This window comes from Trichosurus vulpecula, chromosome 2, assembly GCF_011100635.1.
Source record: "Trichosurus vulpecula isolate mTriVul1 chromosome 2, mTriVul1.pri, whole genome shotgun sequence".
In the NCBI taxonomy this organism is placed as follows: domain Eukaryota; kingdom Metazoa; phylum Chordata; class Mammalia; order Diprotodontia; family Phalangeridae; genus Trichosurus; species Trichosurus vulpecula.
The window spans coordinates 147,633,523-147,653,043 of record NC_050574.1 but is presented as its reverse complement, the minus strand read 5'-3'; the positions used below and the strand labels follow the sequence as shown (position 1 = coordinate 147,653,043).

At 35.8% G+C, this 19,521-nt stretch overlaps 1 protein-coding gene and 1 pseudogene across 2 annotated transcripts in view; both read right to left on the bottom strand.

Moving 5' to 3' along the window:
* The window catches only part of PGR (progesterone receptor), an 81,890-nt gene that overhangs the window by 21,297 nt on the left and 41,072 nt on the right, over nt 1-19,521 (bottom strand). Inside the window, exon 4 of one of the 2 annotated variants that reach the window (XM_036745314.1) lies at nt 2,340-2,645. The exons of the other annotated variant lie outside the window; for it this stretch is intronic. Within the exon in view, the coding sequence (XP_036601209.1) occupies nt 2,340-2,645 (306 nt within the window). The remainder of the gene's footprint in view (nt 1-2,339; nt 2,646-19,521) is intronic. 2 annotated transcript variants of the gene reach the window in all.
* Nucleotides 5,598-13,702, bottom strand: LOC118839905 (annotated as a pseudogene).

The window sequence follows — 19,521 nt, the reverse complement described above, 5'->3', positions numbered from 1 at the left end:
GGGGGCTACATTTCAGGTTTTTGCTAAAGTTGAAACTTACAAAAATTATTTTTACTAAGGTTGACTTGAACACTAAGGTTTATTTTTCTGCTTATTTTTAAAAACTAAACATTAAAACAAAAGCTAAGAAATATGTCAGCAAAAATAAAAGTATCCCCTAACAATAAAAAGAGGAGGAAGAAAACATATAAGCACCCATTTATAAATAATAGAAAATTGTTTTTCACACAAATTTCACTACTATTGTGGGTAATTATAATTTTTGCTAAATTCCAATAACTGTAGTAAATCATCAAAAAATAAGGCCTTGAGAGGTTAAATAATATGACCAAGGTCTGATGCTTGTTACTGAAAGAGCAAATATTAGAATCTAGGATTTTTGATTTCTATTGCTTTATAAAAAAAGAAAACTAACCACAGCTACCTTTGTCATCAGTGGGCTCAAAAACATTCTACTAATACTTAAGGTATTTGTCATTCTTACTTTTCAAGTCGGAAAACTGAAGAACAAATATATTCTTTCCTGCCCAGCTCCTAGCAATAAGAGTGCAACTAGTGGGAATTCAGGAATTTTGACTTTGGTAAGCCTATAAACAGGAAGATAATATTTCACCTCTATTAGAATACTGGATTCCATTCATCTTTGTTTCTTGAGTATATTCAAATCATTGTTTTATAAATGAGAATAAAATCCATAAAGGGTTTTTTTTAAAAAGGATCTGATATAACTAGATGTACATTTTCTTTATGCTTGATATTTTCTTGAAATTTTATTAATAATTCATCTAATCCAGTGTTTTCTAAATTAATATGCCCCTGGAAAACTTTAGCCCTTGAAATACATTGGTAGACTTCATAAAGTCTGATACAGGGAGTTTGGGGGTATGGAATTCTCCTGGGATAAAGGGTCCAGGAAAATACGTGAAAAAATAGGGAAAAATCAAAGTTATTTTTACATAAATTTTATATATGGAAATATTTTTACAGATATGTAATTTCATTTTATTTTTAAAATGTGTAGGGAAAATATTAACAGCATAGAAACTTTCTAACAGTATCCTTATTCATATTGTGCAGAAAAGTAAGCTTCTAAGTAACATCAGTTGGAGAATGTTGGTCTAGTGGTCTACATCCATTGAGGGAGGATGGTACGTGGGAATTGTTAGACTGAGAGATATTTTTCAAAATTTCAAAATTGTTTGGGCTAAAGTGATTCAATGGGGTTTAATTATGCATAAGGCATAGAAGAAGCAGGTTTGCTTAAAGGTTTATAAAGATTTTGTTGCTGTGTGGGTAATTTGGAGGGAAGAGAGAAATGACAAGTTTTTTTTTTCCTTTTCTATGCATGGGTGTAAAGGCAGTACAACTGCATTATGTTTTCTTTATGTCATGCAGTCCAAAATAAAGCAGGAGAAATAATCCAGGAGAAAACTACCTGTTCTGTTGCTGCTGCTGCCATGATTCTCTCCCCAGCTATGTTCCTTGGGGACTCTGTTGGTGGGTTAAGTACAAACTTTTAAGTTAAGCACTGATATTCTTGTTATGCTGAGTTAACCTGGTTCCTGGTACTGGCAGTTGATGGACTATTGTGTTCTCTGTCTAGGCACAGATCTGGCTGAAACCATAGTTGTTAAGAGACTCACAGAGTTTTAAAAAATGGCTTTATTTCAGGAAATCACTTTTTATTGATTTCTATTTTTTTTTGTTTTTAAAAGCCCCTAACACATTGTGAAAACTTTTGATTTGTTTTGCAAGCAAATCTTTAAAATCATTTTCAACTGGGGCAGCTAGGTGGCACAGTGAGTAGAGCACTGGACTTGGAGTCAGGAAGACCTGAGTTCAAATGCAACCTCGGATACTTGACCCACTTACTAGCTGTGTGACCATTGCCCTGCCTTCCCCCTTCAAAAAAAATCATTTTCAACTACTTTTACCTAGTTAGTTTGAACTCATGATGAACTGGAATTTTTTTAGAGATGAAATCAATTCACATTGTTCTTTTTCTTCCCTGAATTCCTAATAATGTAGAACCACAATGTCTAGCTCTTATTGATAAGCTACCTGGTACTACTCTCTATGTGTTTGACATGTATAATTCTTGACCATTCAACAGGATAGTAAGCAACTCACAGACAAGAATGGTCTTTTCTCATTCTTTTACATCCCTTGTGATACCTAGTACAGTACTAGGCATGGAGTAGACAGTCGATAAATACTTGTTGATACATTAAAATCTGTCATCTATTATCTGATATGAAGTTTATTGCATCAATAATCTATTACTATAATAGGCATAGTACATTTTAGATTATTTTTCATCATATATACATTATTTTTACCTGGCAGTGATTTAGACCACTTCACTACAGAAAGAAGTTGCCTCTCAGCTAGTTGATTTAGACTGGTCAGCAAAGAACTGGATGTTTCAGGTTTTGTGTTGTCATATCCTGCATAGATAACATCTGGCTCAATGCTCAGTAACAGGTTGGTCAGTGAAGGGATCAACTGAACTTCTGGATTTGGTGAAAAGGTGATTCTCTGTGTTAGAGCTTGGCTTTCATTTGGAAGGCCCACTGGCTGTGGGAGAGCAACAGCATCTAATGCTCTCATGACTCTGACTTTATTGAACTTTTTAAATTTTCGACCTAAAAAGAAACACACACACACACATAAATTTAAAAGTATAATCAGTTGAATCCATATAAAATATAACATATCAAGCAATATGCAAGTATAAAAATGGCATGTTACATGGTAATTTTTTGACTTCACAAAAATTAAGGATTATAGATCTAGGGTGAAATATCCCCTTTTCTATTTTTTCACCACAATAACTCAATGATATTTTTCTTCCTATTACTTTTTTTCTCCTTTCTGTTCCTTTTTATCCTTTTTTCCTTCCCAAACAGCATTTGGTTAAATTGAATACAAAAATCAAAATATAATTTGACCAGGGCAAGTATGGGGGGAACCATCATTCACACAGTGCCTTTCAATGTAACCTAAGATTACATCACCATTTTTGGCTATCCTCTCGCATGTTGATATTAAATCCAAGGATCCCTTTCAGGATAATTGTTTATATTCTCTAATTTTTCCAATGCTATGTTTTTTAAGGATGATTGTTTTGAGCCTAACCACAGGAATTTACATTTAACACTTAAATTTAATCTTCTTGCTTTGGGCCCAGTAATCTAATAGGATGAGATCAATCTATACTCCTCAAATAAAGGCAGCTTCCTCTCAAAGTTGATTAGGTACTAAAGCAGCATTCGTATATTAGAATATATAGTTTCAACATATCCTGATGTAAGATATAACTTCAATTCAATTCAACAAGCAACAATTAAGCACCTACTGGGTGAAGGTATTATGCTAGGCACAAGCTCAGAAAAATTAAAAACTTCTAAAATATAGTTAATATACCATCAAAAATGGTAGTGTTTCATCATGGAATGGGAATGACTCAGCCTGTTCCAAGGCTGGACCAGGGGAGCATAAGCTTGTCAGGTCTGAGTAAGCTGAACATATTTTAAGTATGGTCCCAGAAACACACTAAAGCCTAGTTAAGTGTAGAGACTCTCATTACTAGCAGGTTGGAAATTAGGTAACAAATTCTTTGGACATAAGTACTTGTGAAACAAATAAAAATACAAAACAGCTCATTCCTGTGGAAGTCCTATTTCTGCTACACATAGAACTAGAAGAGAGGAAATAAGCATTAGAAGAGTTAATTTCCTAAGTATTATTTTATGGGACTTTTGGTCATCTCTTCTTGTCGACCTTCTCATGATGAACATTGGCAAGGAAATCATTAGGTTACAGTGCCTGCTTATACAATATCTTCTGTAGGGGGATGAAGAAATAGAGAAATTCTTCAAAGAAATTGACAATAGCCTACATATTATGTCAATGAATACCTTGATACCTGGTGACCCTGATGCAAAGGTAAGTAAAGGGAATTATAGCAAACAATATTTCAGAAAATTGATTTGAGATTTAAGAAATAAGAGAGACAACAAACTTGCAGATTATTTAGAAGCCTGAACTTGCTTCAAGAAGTCAGAAGGCTCTCTAGACATGATTAGCACCAAACAGAATGATAAAAGTGAAACCAATTATATCTTAAAGAAACAGAATAGGCTATGTGTGGGCAGATATCAACTGCTTAAAGCCAAAATCAACACAGAATTAGAAGAAAGGATAAATATTATAAGATATAATACTTCAAACATAGTACCTACTGTAATGGAATACTTTTTTCTGGAAGAGATAAAAACTTTAGAAAAAATGGAGTTACTATCATTAAAGAGTTTATAGTCTAGTAGGAGACTGAGACATCGAAAGAGAGAATTCTACATACTGACAAATGTCCTAAAGTAGTGGTCTCCAAAGTGAAGAATGTGCCTTTTTGGAGAGGGCTAAGGCCTAACCCCAAGAACTGTATGTCAACTAACCAGAGACTGAGAAGACAGGTAGAATCCTACCCTTCCCAAAATATCCAGTTATGTAGTGTAATATTATTATGCCACAAATAGTGATAAAACAGGCAGTTTCAGGGGAAACTGGGAAGACCTGTATGAACTGATAACAAAGCTAAAGTAAGTAGAAAGGGGAGAACAATTTATTCAATAACAACATTATAGAGAAAAATAACTTTGAAATACTTTGGAATTCTGAACAATGCAATTGTAAACCATGAGTTCAAAAGAATGAATATGAAACATTCCATTCACCTTTTGATAGAGAGGCAATGAATTTAAAAGGAAGAAAGAGACATTTTTGGACATCCAATGTGGGAATTTGTTATTATGAACTATGAAACTACGTATTGAAGATTTTTTCTTTTCTTGCTTAGTGAGAGGGGCAGAATAATTTAAAAATGAGCTATTTATGTTAAGATATGCCACATTTTATTTCAATATAACTTAATGCTATGTGGTGGTATAGCTCTGAATTAAAACTCTGGCATTAAATTACACTGCCAAAGGGGAATGGTGAAAATGAATTGTATCATCTTGCTACTAAAACAAAGTATTTAAATTCACTGCCATAAAGGGTTAGGGCCTTTATAGATATTACTGCTATTGGGAATAAATGGGTAGTATTTACTTTTAAAAATGTATTAAGTGTACAAGACTTAAAGTGGACATCATTTGTATTTTAAACCATTGCACTGTTATGATATTTGCTCTCTAATAAATATAAGCCAAATTCAACCAGCTGCCTGTTGAACCCAAAAGCTAAAAACAGTTTTTACATTTTTAAATATAGTTTTTTTGGAGCACAGCCATGCCCAATCATTTAGATGTGCTTGATACTGAAGTAGTGTCTTATGCGGTACTCTTATTGTTTAGCACTACTGCTGATTAGTACTATAAATCACAGTGACTGTTATATCTTGACAGTGTTTCAACTGCCACATATATTGCTGAATCACAACATTTTATTTTTTAATTACTAGTGCATAGCAATCATGTCAAAAAAGATAAAAAAATGATTAGGATTTTATTTTTACTTAGGGCCAACTTTAAATTTTTTCTGAACAAACAGCCCTCAATTTTTTTTTTCTGAACAAACCCACTATTATTGAAAACTTAATGGCTTTGTAAATTAGCTTTGGCTGCAAACTTGATAATGCTTCTTAATGAATTCAACCTAAAATTAGAAGGCAAAGTAGCAGTTATAGAGGAAATTTATACTGTGGTAAAGTCAATTAAATGACAACTAACATTGTTTGACTCACAAGTAATGTTAAGTTGCTTTAAACACTTCCTGTGCTATCAAAAGTTAAAACAATAAGCAAAATCCCCTTTCCACATAAATGTGTAGTTCTGAGCTCAAACTACAGTTCTAAAAGCATTTTTTGGACCTTGAAACAAGTGTAGAACAAATGTCCATATTTCAAAATCCATTTAACTGTGGAATTGAAGAACTTTCACCTAACCTTCAACTGGAAGTACTTACTTTTTAATATAATGACACACTAAAAAGCACATATTAAAAGAAAAACCTAACAGAATTCTACAAATGCCTTCCAAGTGAATTTGCTCAATTAAAACCACATTCTTGTGAACTGGTATCAGAATTTGGCAGTACCACTCTGGGTGAAAAGACATTTTCGAACATGAAATATGTAAAATCCCATTGCAGATCAGCATTAACAGATGAGCATTTGCAATTAATTTTGACAAGGAAACACTAACTTTGAACCCCAATTATGTGAAATCTTATCCTTCAAAAAATTCTTTTCTTCTCATTTGTTGTTGTTCAGTTGTGTTTCACTGCGACCTCATTTCGGGTTTTCTTGGCAAAGATACTGGAGTAGTTGCCATTTACTTTTCCAGTTCATTTTGCAGATAAGGGGAAAAGTGACTTGCCCAGAGTCACATACCTAGTAAGTGTCTGAGGCTGGATTTGAACTCAGGTCTTTCTGACCCCAGGCCTAATACACTATCCACCGTGCCACCTAGCTGCCCCCACAAATTCTTCTCACTAAGTACTCAATTATTATAATATTTCAAATTTTGTCAATAAAATTTTGTGGAATTTTTTCTCTCATTATAAAAGTACCTAAATAATATCCTTAATTTTGCCTTAGCCTACAAAGGCTAAACTATTTACTATCCAGTCCTTTATAGAAAAAGTTTGCCGAACACCAGCCAAGAGCATGGAGAGGTTAAATGACTCATTCTAGGTAAGTTAGTATGTTAAAGCAATAGGACTGGAACCCAAATATTCCTTGCTCTAAGATTCAGCTCCCTAAGAATTATTCTATACTCTCATGGAGCTAAAACATGTCATGAAAAAGGGGGCATTCTGAGTAAATGAATTCAGTTATTATGACACAGTTTATGGTAGGAGGAAGAACAAACCAATTGTCCTGGTGTTATGAAATACTGATCCTCTATTACTGTTGGAAGATAGTATGTGCCATCTGAGGCCGTGCCTCAGGCAGTGCCATCTGAAATAATGCCTACAGCCATTGAAAGTCTCTATGTTTTTATAGTAATTTTGATTCAAGTGTAAACATGGCTTATTATTTTAAAATAATCTTGACTTGAAGTTGTGAATCTTCCTGGGGTTATCTATGGAACCAAATCGAAGATGCTGATACAATATGCTATCATTTAAATTAATTTAATATTTCTGGGTCTTATGCATTTAAAATTGAACATTGGTTAAACATGATGATTATTTCCCAACCACAACCATTATTAATCAATTAAACAAGTACTTGGCATCTCCAATGCTAGGCAATGTGGTATTCTGAGTTACTTAGGATATAATTCTTGTTATCAAGGAACTTAGTCTAGTTAGAAAGGAAAGCCATAGATACATGAAGCAATAGCAAATAATTTGACAGCATAAAATTGTTAAATTGTGGAGATCATATGGGACTTCATGTAGGCCTCCAGAAGAAAGTAAGAAAATGATGGTATGGATTGGTCTAAGAAACCCTCATGAAAGCAATGAAGCTTAAAATGGGCTTTAAAGAATAGGAAGGATTTGGCCTATCAGAAGAGAGAAGGAAGAATCTAAGAGGAGAATTATAAGCAGGGACTGAGAATCACATAAATGAAAGCATGGAAGTAATAATGAGTCCTGTGATTAGTGATTAGACCAGCCTTACTCAAATGGAGAATGAGTCAAGATGTGAAAAATTAGGTTAGATAATTGAAATTTAAAGGGCTAGATTATATATGGCATTTAAAGCTGTGAAATCCCTGATATGGGTACTTTTTTCACCAATGGAGATATCAACCCATCCACACTTTCATATCCTGTGCTATGTCTTCCATAAAATCTACTACAAAGAGAAGAAATAGCGAGTAGTCAAGGATGAAACTTAGATTGTGAGCTTAGGAGACTGGGTGAATGGTGGTAACCTTGACAGTAGTAGGGTAGTTTAGAAGAGGGGAGAGTTTAGGAGAAAAGATAATGAGTTCAGTTTTTGACATGTTGAGTTTAATATGTCTACTGGACATATAGTACAAACTGTCAGAAGGGTATTTGGGGATGTAACACTGAAGAGAGGTTAGGGCAGGATAGGTAGATTTGAGAATCATTAGCATAGAGATGATAATTAAGAGCTGATGAGATCACCAAATGAAGTAACAGAGAGAGAAGGGAAGAGAGCCCAGGGCAGGAACCTGTGGGGCAGTTATGGTTGAAGGGCATAATTTAGATGAGAATTCAGAAAAAGAGACTAAGTAGTGGTCTGATAGGTAGGAGAAGAACTAGGAGTGGTGTCCCAAAAACCTAAAGAGAAGAAAGTATCAAAGAGAAAAGGGTGATCAACAGTGCAAAAGGTTACAGAGAAGTAGAGAAGAATGAAGATTGAGAAAAGGCCATGGGATTTAGGCAATTAAGAAATCATTGGTAACTTTGACGGGAGCAGTTTCAGTAGAATGGTAACGTCAGAAGTAAGAGGTTAAGGTGGCACTTATTGTAGACAAGGAGTTTAGTCACAAATGGCAGAAGAGATACAGGATGATAATTAGCAGTGTTAGAAGGATCAAGTGCGGGTTTTTTGAGGACTGGGGAGACATAGACATGTTTGTAACAAAGCAGCCAGTAGACGGGGAGAGACTGAAGATTGGAGATGACAGAAGGGGCAGTCTGTTGGGGAGATAAGATGGAATGAGATTATTTTTGCAAGTAGAGGGGTTTGCCTTGGTAAGGAATAAAGCCACCTCTTCCTTCATGTAAGAAATGGGTGAAGGAGGAGTTAGTGGCAGAAAGCATTTGCCCATTTCCAGGCATTTTCCCTGGCTGTCCCTCATGCCTGTAATTCTCTCCCTCCTTTGCTCGACCAATTGGCCTTCCCAGCTTCCTTTAAGTCTCAACTAAGATCTCACATTGTACTGGAAACTTTCACCATCCCTCTTAATTTTAGTGCCTTCCCTCTGTCAATTTTCCCCATTTATTCTTTATATAGCTTGCTTTGTATTTATTTGCATGCTTCCCCCATTAGACTGTAGGCATCTTGAGGGCAGGCATTGTCTTCTGCCTCTTTTTTTTACTCAGTGCTTAGCACAGTTCTTGGCACATATCAGATGCTTAATAAATATTTATTGATTAATTGATCTGAGTGCTATGAGATGGGGGAGAAGTGAGAAGAGAGAACTCATGGTGAATGGTCTCAATTGTTTTTGTAAAATATGAGGCTATATTCTCAGCTAAGAGAATAAGAAGAGAGTCATGGGAAATCTGAGGGGAGATGAAATGATTTGAAAGAGCTGCAGTGTAGAATAAGATAGAAATCTGATAAGTAAAGGATTCCCTGGCAACAGTGAGGACCTAGTGGAGGTTGTGTAACATAAATTTCTAGTGGACTTAGTCAAAATAGTTCTGTGATTTTATCCATCTTCATTCAGCAGCATGTGTGTAGGAGTGACGGTGGCAGATGGTGAGAGTAATTCAAGGCTAAGGCTTGGCAGGACACAATTAGTGACATGATAAGGGGGCCAGGGACTCAAGAGAAGAGGGCGCAGTAGAGTTGAATTGGTTCACCAAGGTGTCAATATGGGGAAAAGAGGAGAGAGTAACTAGTACAAGGGTGATGGCCTGGGAGGAAACTGAGAAGTTGAGAGATTGAAGGTGGATTTGAAGTGTGGTAAAGGAAGGGAGAGAGAGAGGTGAAAATCTAATAGATTATGGTCAGACAAGGCGATTTCAGAATTTTTCAACATGGAGTGATACATTTGTTGGTGATAGTAAGATCAAGGGTTTGACTTTCTTAGTGTAAAGCAATTTTTTTGGTCCTGTACATCCTGGATAACGTCTTTTATACTACTTTTTAAATGTGAATATTCATTGGTAATATACTACAGCCTATTTACATTCCCTTGCATCTTTCTACGGAATCTCTATAATCATTCTTCAGAGCTCATAGTATTTCATGATTGCAGTCATATAGCATCATCTGCAGCATATTGTTGTTAAAAAGATGGATTTTTGCTACAGGAAGCAGATTTCAATCACTGAAATAACTGCTAAAATTCTCCAATGGGATATAGCCTGCTTCCTTCCTCCTATTCAACTCTAAGCACAGTTTATTATCCATTTACAGTAGCCTTTATAAGATGTGTATACAACATGACCAGCAAGATGATGGAGTTGTTTTTTGTAATTGTTTCCAATCCCAAAGTCTCAAAAGAAAAAAAATTATGCAAGACAGATAGACAATTACTACAGATGAAGACATAAGCTAATAATAATAATAAATAATAGTAATAATAACGATTAGCACTTTATTATAGCACTTTAAAGTTGGCAAAGTACACACACATGTGTGGAAATTGTATCATTATGGTTCCCCCAAACACTGCACCAGTGAGTAAAGTAAGTAGGTATATAAGTAGGCAGAGTAAGGTAGCAATAAATAGGAAATAGGAACTAAGAGTTTAAAGGGGAACATAGAAACCATTTGCCAAAACTGCCTCCTAAATTAAACATCCAGAGACCACTAAATTAGGAGAAGCCAGCTAGACCCCAATAAATGGTCTTTGGCCTAAAAGCTACAGAAAAACCCTAGACATGTACAGTAAAACCAGAGAAATATTATGATAATAAGGCAAGGCTAAGTTTGCATTCATAACATTGAGATGATATTGATAGTTTAATGAGCAAACACCAAGGGGATTCTGGAAAGATTTAGGTCATCCCACCCTCATCAGAATGGGGTCTTAAAACCCTGCCTCTTGAACACTCCTCCAATGGCTAAGGGTCCATGTTGTCCAAGTGCTCCCAACTCTGATCCACAGACTTTAATTTATCAGCAGCTATCCTACCATGTGAGGAGCATGACACCACGAACCTACTGGGAGAAAGTAAAAGCTAACAAAGGAATCTTCTCTCTCACCCCATAAGTGATTCCCTCACAGTTGGGATTAATAGAATAATGTGTTATCTCATTTGCTCCCCACTACAACCCTTTGAGAAGGGTGCTATTATTATCAATATTGAATAGATAAGGATACTGTGACTAAGAGGTTATGGGATTAGCTGAAGGTAACACAGGTAGTAAGTATATCAGAGGCAGGATATTAAGTCAGGTCTTCCCGATTTCAAGTCCAGCAATCTACCCACTGTGCTACCATGTTTCTTAGGTAGCTAGATACTAAGTCAAAAGCTCTAAAAAGGTAAAATACAAATAAGTTAATTCTGGAGAAGTTTAATACTTATATCTCTTATTTGGTTTCCATACCCCCAAACCACTTTTTGTGACCGATGTGGCAAATACAAGGAAAACTGTAGTCTTGTTACTCAGGGTCTGACTGTGAGCATTTCCCATCACAGTTACTTAGCCTAAACCCCACTGATACCACAAAAGATGATATAAATTGATTCTGTCCAATCGTGGCAAGGAAATGGACGGTGACTTGGAGTAGAGTTGGACAGGCTTGTGGATGATGAAAGACATATGTGGTGGTCAGAGCCACAGGTTGGTGGGGAAAGAGTGTCTGGCCTGAGGGAAAGCAGACTGGAAATCCAACTAGTATCAGTCCCCTCTTCCCTGACATTACTCAAGCCTGGACTCAAGCTGGATGACCCCAATGCTCCTGAAAATGAGGAAGCTGAGGCCACAGAGCAATTTAGACTCCACAGGTTTGTGTAACAGTGAAAGGGTGAGGGACCATAAGTGAGAAGGAATCATAAAAGCAAATGAATGGAAGAAGAATCCCAAAGGCGAGGGAAGAGAAAAGCTGAAAGACCAAGGATCAAGAGAGAAAAGCTGATAGAAATCCACCTCATAAGAAAATAAACCAACAGAGAGGATCATAAAAATGGAAAGATTATTAAAACGTTAAAGAAAAACCAAAACACCTTGAACAAGCTAATATGAAGGAAAATAATGGAATATTATCTAATAAAGGAGACAAATCTCATTGCAATCATTACATTGCAATCAGCCAAAAAGAAACAATTTAAATATGGAACTACAGTCAGGATTACACAGGACCTAACAGCTTCTACATTAAGGCTCAGAGGGCTTGGAATATGATATTCCATAAGGAAAAGGAGCTTGGATTACAACCAAGGATCAAGTACTCAGCAAAACTGAGCATAATCTTTTGGGGAGGAGATGGACATTCAATGAAATAGGAGACTTCCAGACCTTCCTGATGAAAACACCAGAGCTCAACAGAAAATTCGATCTTCAAGTATAAGACTCAAGAGAAGCATAAAAAGGAAAACAAGAAAGACAAAAATGTTATTCAATAAGGGTAAACTGTTTACATCTCTACATGGGAAGATGATATTCACAACTCTTGAGAACTAAAACTTTATTACAATATTTAGAAGGAGTATACATAGACAGAGGGTGTGGGTACAAGTTGACATTGAAGTGATGGCAAAAAATTAATCAATTAAGGGGTGAAAAAAGGATTGTACTATGGGGAGAGGAAAGGAGGAGACAGAAAAAGATAAATTATATCACATGAAGAGGAGCGAAGACCTATTACAGTAGAGGGAAAGAAGGGAGGGAGTTGAGCATTGTTTGAACCTTACTCTCACTGGAATTTGGCTTGAAGAGGGAATAACATACACACTCACTTGAATATAGAAATCTATCTTACCTTATAGGAAGTAGGAGGGGAAAGGGGAAAGTAAAGAAAGGGAGGTGGGTAGAAAGGAGGGCAGAAGGGAGGAAAGAAGTAGTAGGGGAAGGGGGAAAAAGGGGGGGGTACAGATAGAAGGGAGGGCAGATTGAGGGAGGCAGTGGTCAAAAGCAAAACACTTGAAAAGAGGGAAAGGGAAAAAGGAAAGAGAAAAGCATAAATGGGGGAAAATAGGATAGAGAGAAAGACACAATTAGTAATCATAACTGTGAATGTGAATGGGATGAACTCTCCAACAAAATGGAGGTGGATAGCAGAGTGATTTTCTCAACAGTTTTGTTAGACTCATCAGAGCTTTAGTAGCCTGTATTCATGTAGATCATGTCTATTATTTTTAATGCCTCATTTAGGTAGTTTTGGACAGTTATCTTGGCTGCACATATGGCTGCACTCCCAAAACCATGCATTATCAGACTAAAATGAGTCAGGTGGCCTTGGATGGTAGCATCCAGAGCTGGGCTGGGTCTGGCATCTCTATGGGGAGTCTGGTCCCAAATGAGAAGATCTGTGAATTCCTTACAGATTTGTTTAGTAGCAAACAACATGTTCTTTCTGGTACTGATTTCAGTCCTTCCTAAATGTGGTCTGGTTAAGTAGTCAGCTACTGCTTCAGAAGGAAACCCACTTTCACAGACATAACCAAAATCTCTGGCCAGATGCAAAACTTCACCTTCTACCAAGGAAGTCAATAATGTCACTTTAAGAGCTTTTCTACTTCTGCTTGGAAGATTTAAACTGACTTTATCCAAGTTTTCTGGAAAAGATCCCTTCTTGGATTTAGATAGTCTCAAGATACTACACAACAAGGAAATATTTAAGCATTCAGGAGAACAAATTCTTCACTGGATCTCCACTATAGTCACTTTATATTTGAATGAGCAGCAAGGGAGAGAGAGTCTTCCAGAAACAAAGCAAAATGTTTCATTATGATTAACCACTGCTCCTAGCATCCCATCCTTCTGTCAGGGGAGATCCAAGGAGTTGTTTTTGGTCACTGAACTAGGATGTTTCCTGATGACTTTCTGACAACCCAATGCCAATTATTGTTCTTTCACATTCTGGGCATCTTCCATTTGATGGAAGTGGATAGCAGAGTGGATTAAAAACCACAATCCTACAATATATTGTTTATAAGAAACACATTTGAAGCAGAGGGAAACACAGAATAAAGGTAAAAGGCTGGAGCAGAATATATTTTGCTTCAGCTAAAGTTTAAAAAAGCAGCGGTAGCAAGAGTGATCTCAGACAAGCAAAAGCAAAATTAGATCTAATTAAAAGAGATAAGAAAGGAAACTACATCCTGCTAAAAGGTACCATAGACAATGAAGTAATATCAATACTAAACATATATGCACCAAGTGGTATAGCACCCAAATTCTAAGAGGAGAAGTTAAATGAGTTACAGGGAGAAATAGACAGCAAAACTATGCTAATGGGGGAACATAACCTCCCCCTTTCAGAACTAGATAAATCTAACCACAAAATAAACAAAAAAGTTAAGGAGGAGAACAGAGTTTTAGAAAAGTTAGATAAGATAGACCTCTTGGGAAAAATGAATGGGGATAGAAAGGAATATACCTTTTTCTTAGCAGTACATGGAACCTACGCAAAAAAATGACCATGTACTAGGGCAAAAAACCTCACATCCAATGCAGAAAGGAAAATATTAAATACATCCTTTTCAGATTATGATGCAATTAAAAATTACATGTAAAAGGGCCATGGAAAGATAGACTAAAGATTAATTGGAAACTAAACAATCCAATCCTATAGGATGTGTGGGTCAAACAACAAATCACAGAAACAACCGTTAACTTCATCCAAGAGAATGACAATAATGAGAAAACATACCAAAACTTATGGGATGCAGTCAAAGCAGTTCTTAGGGGAAATTTTATACTTCTAAATTCTTACACGAATAAAATAGAGAAAGAGGAGATCAATGAATTGGGCATGCAACTGAAAAATCTAGAAAAAGAACAAATTAAAAATCCCTAATTAAATACCAAATTGGAAATTCTAAAAAACAAAAGAGAGATTAATAAAACTGAAATTAAGAAAACTATTGAGCTAATAAATAAACTAAGAGCTGGTTTATGAAAAAACAAACAAACAAATAAATAAACCTTTGGTTAATTTGATTTAAAAGAAGAACAAAATTGCCAGTATCAAAAATGAAAAGGGTGAATTTGCCACCAATGAAGAGGAAATTAAAACAATAATTAGGAGTTATTTTGCCCAACTGTATGCCAATAAATTTGACAATCTTAATGAAATGGAGGAATATTTACAAAAATATAAATAACCCAGATTAACTGAAGAAATAAAATATGTAAGTAACTCCATTTCAAAAAAGAAAACATTGAACAAGCCATCAATGAACTTCCTAAGAAAAAATCTATAGGACCAGAGGGATTCACAAGTAGATTCTACTAAACTTTTAATTCCAATGCTATATAAAAACTTGGAAAAAATAGACAAAGAAGAGCCGAAACAGAGAAAGAAAATTATAGACCAATTTCCTAATAAACATAGAGGTGAAAAAAATTAAATACAACATTAGCAAAAAGATTACAGCAATTTATCACAAGGATAATACACTATGACCAGGTAGGATTTATACCAGGAATGCAGGGCTGGTTCAATATTAGGAAAACTATCAGCGTAATTGACCATATTGATAAAAAAGTAACAAAATTATATGATTATCTCAATAGATGCAGAAAAAGCTTTTAACAAAATGCAGCACCCATTCTTATTAAAAACACTAGAGAGCATAGGAAACAATGGGGCTGTCCTTAAAATGATAAGTAGCATCTGTCTAAAATCATCAGCAAGCATTATATGTAATGGGGATAACCTAGAAGCATTTCCAATAACATCAGGGATGAAACAAGGATGTCCATTATCACCACTGTTATTCAATATTGTACTAGAAATGTTAGCTTTAGCAATAAGAGAAGAAAAACAAAGTGAAGGAATTAGAATAGGCAATGAAGAAACAGAAATATCACTCTTTGTAGATGATATGATGGTCTACTTAGAGAATCCCAGAGAATTAACTAAAAAACTACTTAAAATAGTTAACTACTTTAGCAAACTGGCAGAATATAAAATAAACCCACATAAATCATCAGCATTCCTATATATTACTAACAAAGCCCAGCAGGAAGAGCTAGAAAGAGAAATTCCATTTAAAGTACTTGTAGACAGTGTAAAATATTTGGGAGTCTATTTGCCAAGACAAACCTAGGAGCTATATGAACACAATTACAAAACACTTTCCACACAAATAAAGTCAGATCTAAATAACTGGAAAAATATCAGTTGCTCATGGGTAGACTGAGATAATATAACAAAAATGACAATTCTATCTAAACTAATTTACTTATTTAGGGCCATAGCAATAAAACTACTGAAAAATTATTTCATTGAGCTAGAAAAAGTAATAACAAAATTCATCTGGAAGAACAAATGGTTCAGAAGATAAAGAAAAATAATAAAAAGAAATGCAAGGGAAGGTGGCCTAGCCATGCCAGATCTAAAACTGTATTATAAAGCAGCAATCATCAAAACTACTTGGTACTGGCTTAAAAAATGAGTGGTGGATCATTGGAATAGGTTAGGTATACAAGACATGGTAGTCAATATCCATAGTAATCTACCCTGGCTAAGAAAAAATGTGATGGATCATTGGAATAGGTTAGGTATACAAGACATGGTAGTCAATGACTATAGTAATCTATTGTTTCATATACTCTAGCTTCTGGGATAAGAACTCATTATTTAACAAAAACTGTTGGGAAAACTAGAAAACAGTATGGCAGAAAGTAGGCACAGACCAACAGCTTACATTGTATACCAAGATAAGGTCAAAATGGGTACAGAATTTAGACATAAAAGGTGAGACTGTAAGCTAATTAGTAGAGCAAGGAATAGTTTACCTGTCAGATCTATGGAGAAGGGAAGAATTTATGACCAATCAAGAGACAATGAACATTATGAAATGCAAAATGGATAATTTTGATTACATTAAATTAAACAGTTTTTCACAAAGCCAATGCAACCAAGATTAGAAGGGAAGCAGAAAACTGGGAAACAACTTTTATAGCCAGTGTCTCTAATAAAGTCCTCATTTCTAAAATATATAGAGAATTGAGTCAAATTTATAAGACTACAAGTCATTCCCAAATCTATAAATGGCCAAAGGATATGAACAGGCATTTTTCAGATGAGGAAATTAAATCTGTCTATAGTCACATGAAAAGATGCTGTAAATCACTAGTGATTAGAGAAATGCAAATTGAGACAACTTTGAGGTACCAAATCACACTTATAAGATTGGCTAACATGACAAAACAGGAAAATGATAAATGTTGGAGAAGATGTGGGGAAATTGGAATACTAATGCATTGTTGGTGGAGTTGTGAACTGATCAACCATTCTGGGGAGCAATTTGGAACTATGCCCAAAGGGCTAAAAAACTGTGCATGCCTTTTGATCCAGAAATACCACTACTATCGCGAAGAGATCATAAAAAGGGAAAAGGATATACATGTGCAAAAACATTTACAGAGTTCTTTTTGTGGTGGCAAAGAACTGGAAACTGAGGGAATGCCCACCAATTGGGGGATGGCTGAACAAGTTATGGTAACAAATGTAATGGAATACTATTATTCCATAAGAAATGATATGCAGGTGGACTTCAGAAAAACCTGGAAAGGATTACATGAACTGATGCTGAGAGAAATGAGCAGAACCAGGAGAACACTGTACACAGGAATAGCAACATTGTGAGATGACTAGCTTTGATAGACTTAACTCTTCTCAGCAATACAAGGATCTAAGACAATTCCAAAAGACTCATGATGGAAAATGCTTTCCACATACAGACAAAGAACTATGGAGTCTAAATGCAGATTGAAGCATACTCTTCTCTCTTTTTTTCTATTCCTTCTTTCTTGTGTTTTTTCCCTTTGGTTCTAATTCTTCTTTATCATGACTAATGTGGAAATATGTTTAATACAATTGCACACATAGGCTACATCAGATCACACACCCTCTTGGGGATGGGAATGAGAAGGGGAGAAAATTTAGAACTCAAAATCTTATAGAACTAAATGTTGAAAACTAAAAATAAACAAACGAAAATTTTTTTTAAAAGTTGATAAGAACAAAGTTGTAAGCCTGAGTGACTAAGGGGAATGCGGTTCCCTTCACAGTAATTGGTAAGTTGAGAAGACTGCTGAGTTTTGGGGCAAAGGTGATGAATTTTATTTTGGGAACTTCCGTTCATTTCCTATGGTATAGTGGATCAAGATTAAAATTTTAAATCAAAAGACTAGGCAGTTTCACTTATAAGCTGCAAAGTGGGACTTTTTGTTTTGTTCTTTTTTCTTTTGGAGTTCTAGTTCTTCTCAGAACTAAGGTAATCAAGTGCCTTTGACTGAGAGTTGCCTTTTTTGAATCAAGAGTCTTTGATTAATCAAGAGTCTTTGATTACCTGCTTAAGTTAAGAAAGCCCAAGTCACATGAATTCAAGTCACATGGTTGTGACACCCTCTGTGAGCAGACCCTGAAGAAGTGTATATATACTCTGAGGATGGCATTTTGTTTTGGGGGCTCACTCAGTGGAAGATTGTTCCTGTGACTTGGCCAGATGAGACTCTGCATAGCTGTTAAGGAGCTCCACCCAGCTTTGAAAACCCAGATGTTGGTGCTTCTCTCTCTGGTAACTATGTATGTATTGCTACAGACAGATGGTTAGAATCCCTGTCTCTCAATTTGTGTTATTTGCTCTGTTTATATAACTTCTGCTTGTAATTTCTGTTTGTGTTTTCTCTGAAGTTCAGGGTGCTGACTTTTTTCCCTGAACTAAGTGAATGATATATGTATGTTTAATTAAAGTGAGATTGTAAACCCCTTAAAGTTGCTTTCCTTAGAAAAGCAGATCAAAAAACCTGTGCTAGCAGCCCTCCTGTGTGCTGGTGTTACTGGCCTTACACCTCCACAGCAGCTGCTAGCAGCACTGTTACAAAATGGCATAGTCAGATAGGATCAGCAAAGTAAAAGGAAAGTATGGGGGCTGGGATAATTGTGTTTCCCAGTTGTGGTAGCTGTGATTCTGTGGAGAAATGTGTTATGGTAATTAGGATGGGACTTTTTTGTTTTCTCTTTTAGAATACTAAGGTAATCAAATACCTTTGATGAGTCTTGCCTTTCAAATGTAATGGCAAAAAGTGGACTTTTTGTTGTCTTTTGTTTCTCTGGTTCAATCAAGTGTCTGACTTGCTTAAGAAACAAGAAAGCCTAGTTCACATTGGTTTATGTAGCATAGTTGCGATGCACTCTGACCCTGAGAAGGGTATATAAGATCTGAGGTTGGCGTTTTGTTTTGGGGTTCTCACTCACTGGAAGAGTGTCATGTTATTTGACCAGATAAGACTCTGAGTAGCTGTTGTTAAGAGCTGTCCCACCCCTGCCCCGCCAGCTTTGAAAACTGAGATGTTGGTGCTTCTCTTTTTGGTAATTATGTATATGATGTCTTGATCAGACAAAGTCTATATGTTGATTTGTTTGTAGTTTCTGTTTGTGTTTTCTCTGAAGTTCAGGGTGCTGACTTTTTCCCCTTAACTAAGTGAATGATATATGTATGTTTAATTAAACTGAGATTATTAACCCCTTAAAGTTGCTTTCCTTAGAAAAGATCAAAAAACTTGTGCTAGCAGCCTTCCTGTGTGCTTTTGTTGTTGGTCTTTCATCCCCATAATAGCTGCTAGCAACATTGTTGTAACACCATGAAGCAGTAGTAGCTCCAAGAGCACAGAGGAGCCTCTGAGAGTCAGAGGAGATCTCTGAGAGCTCAGAGGAGCAGAGCACTGCCTTTGGTGAG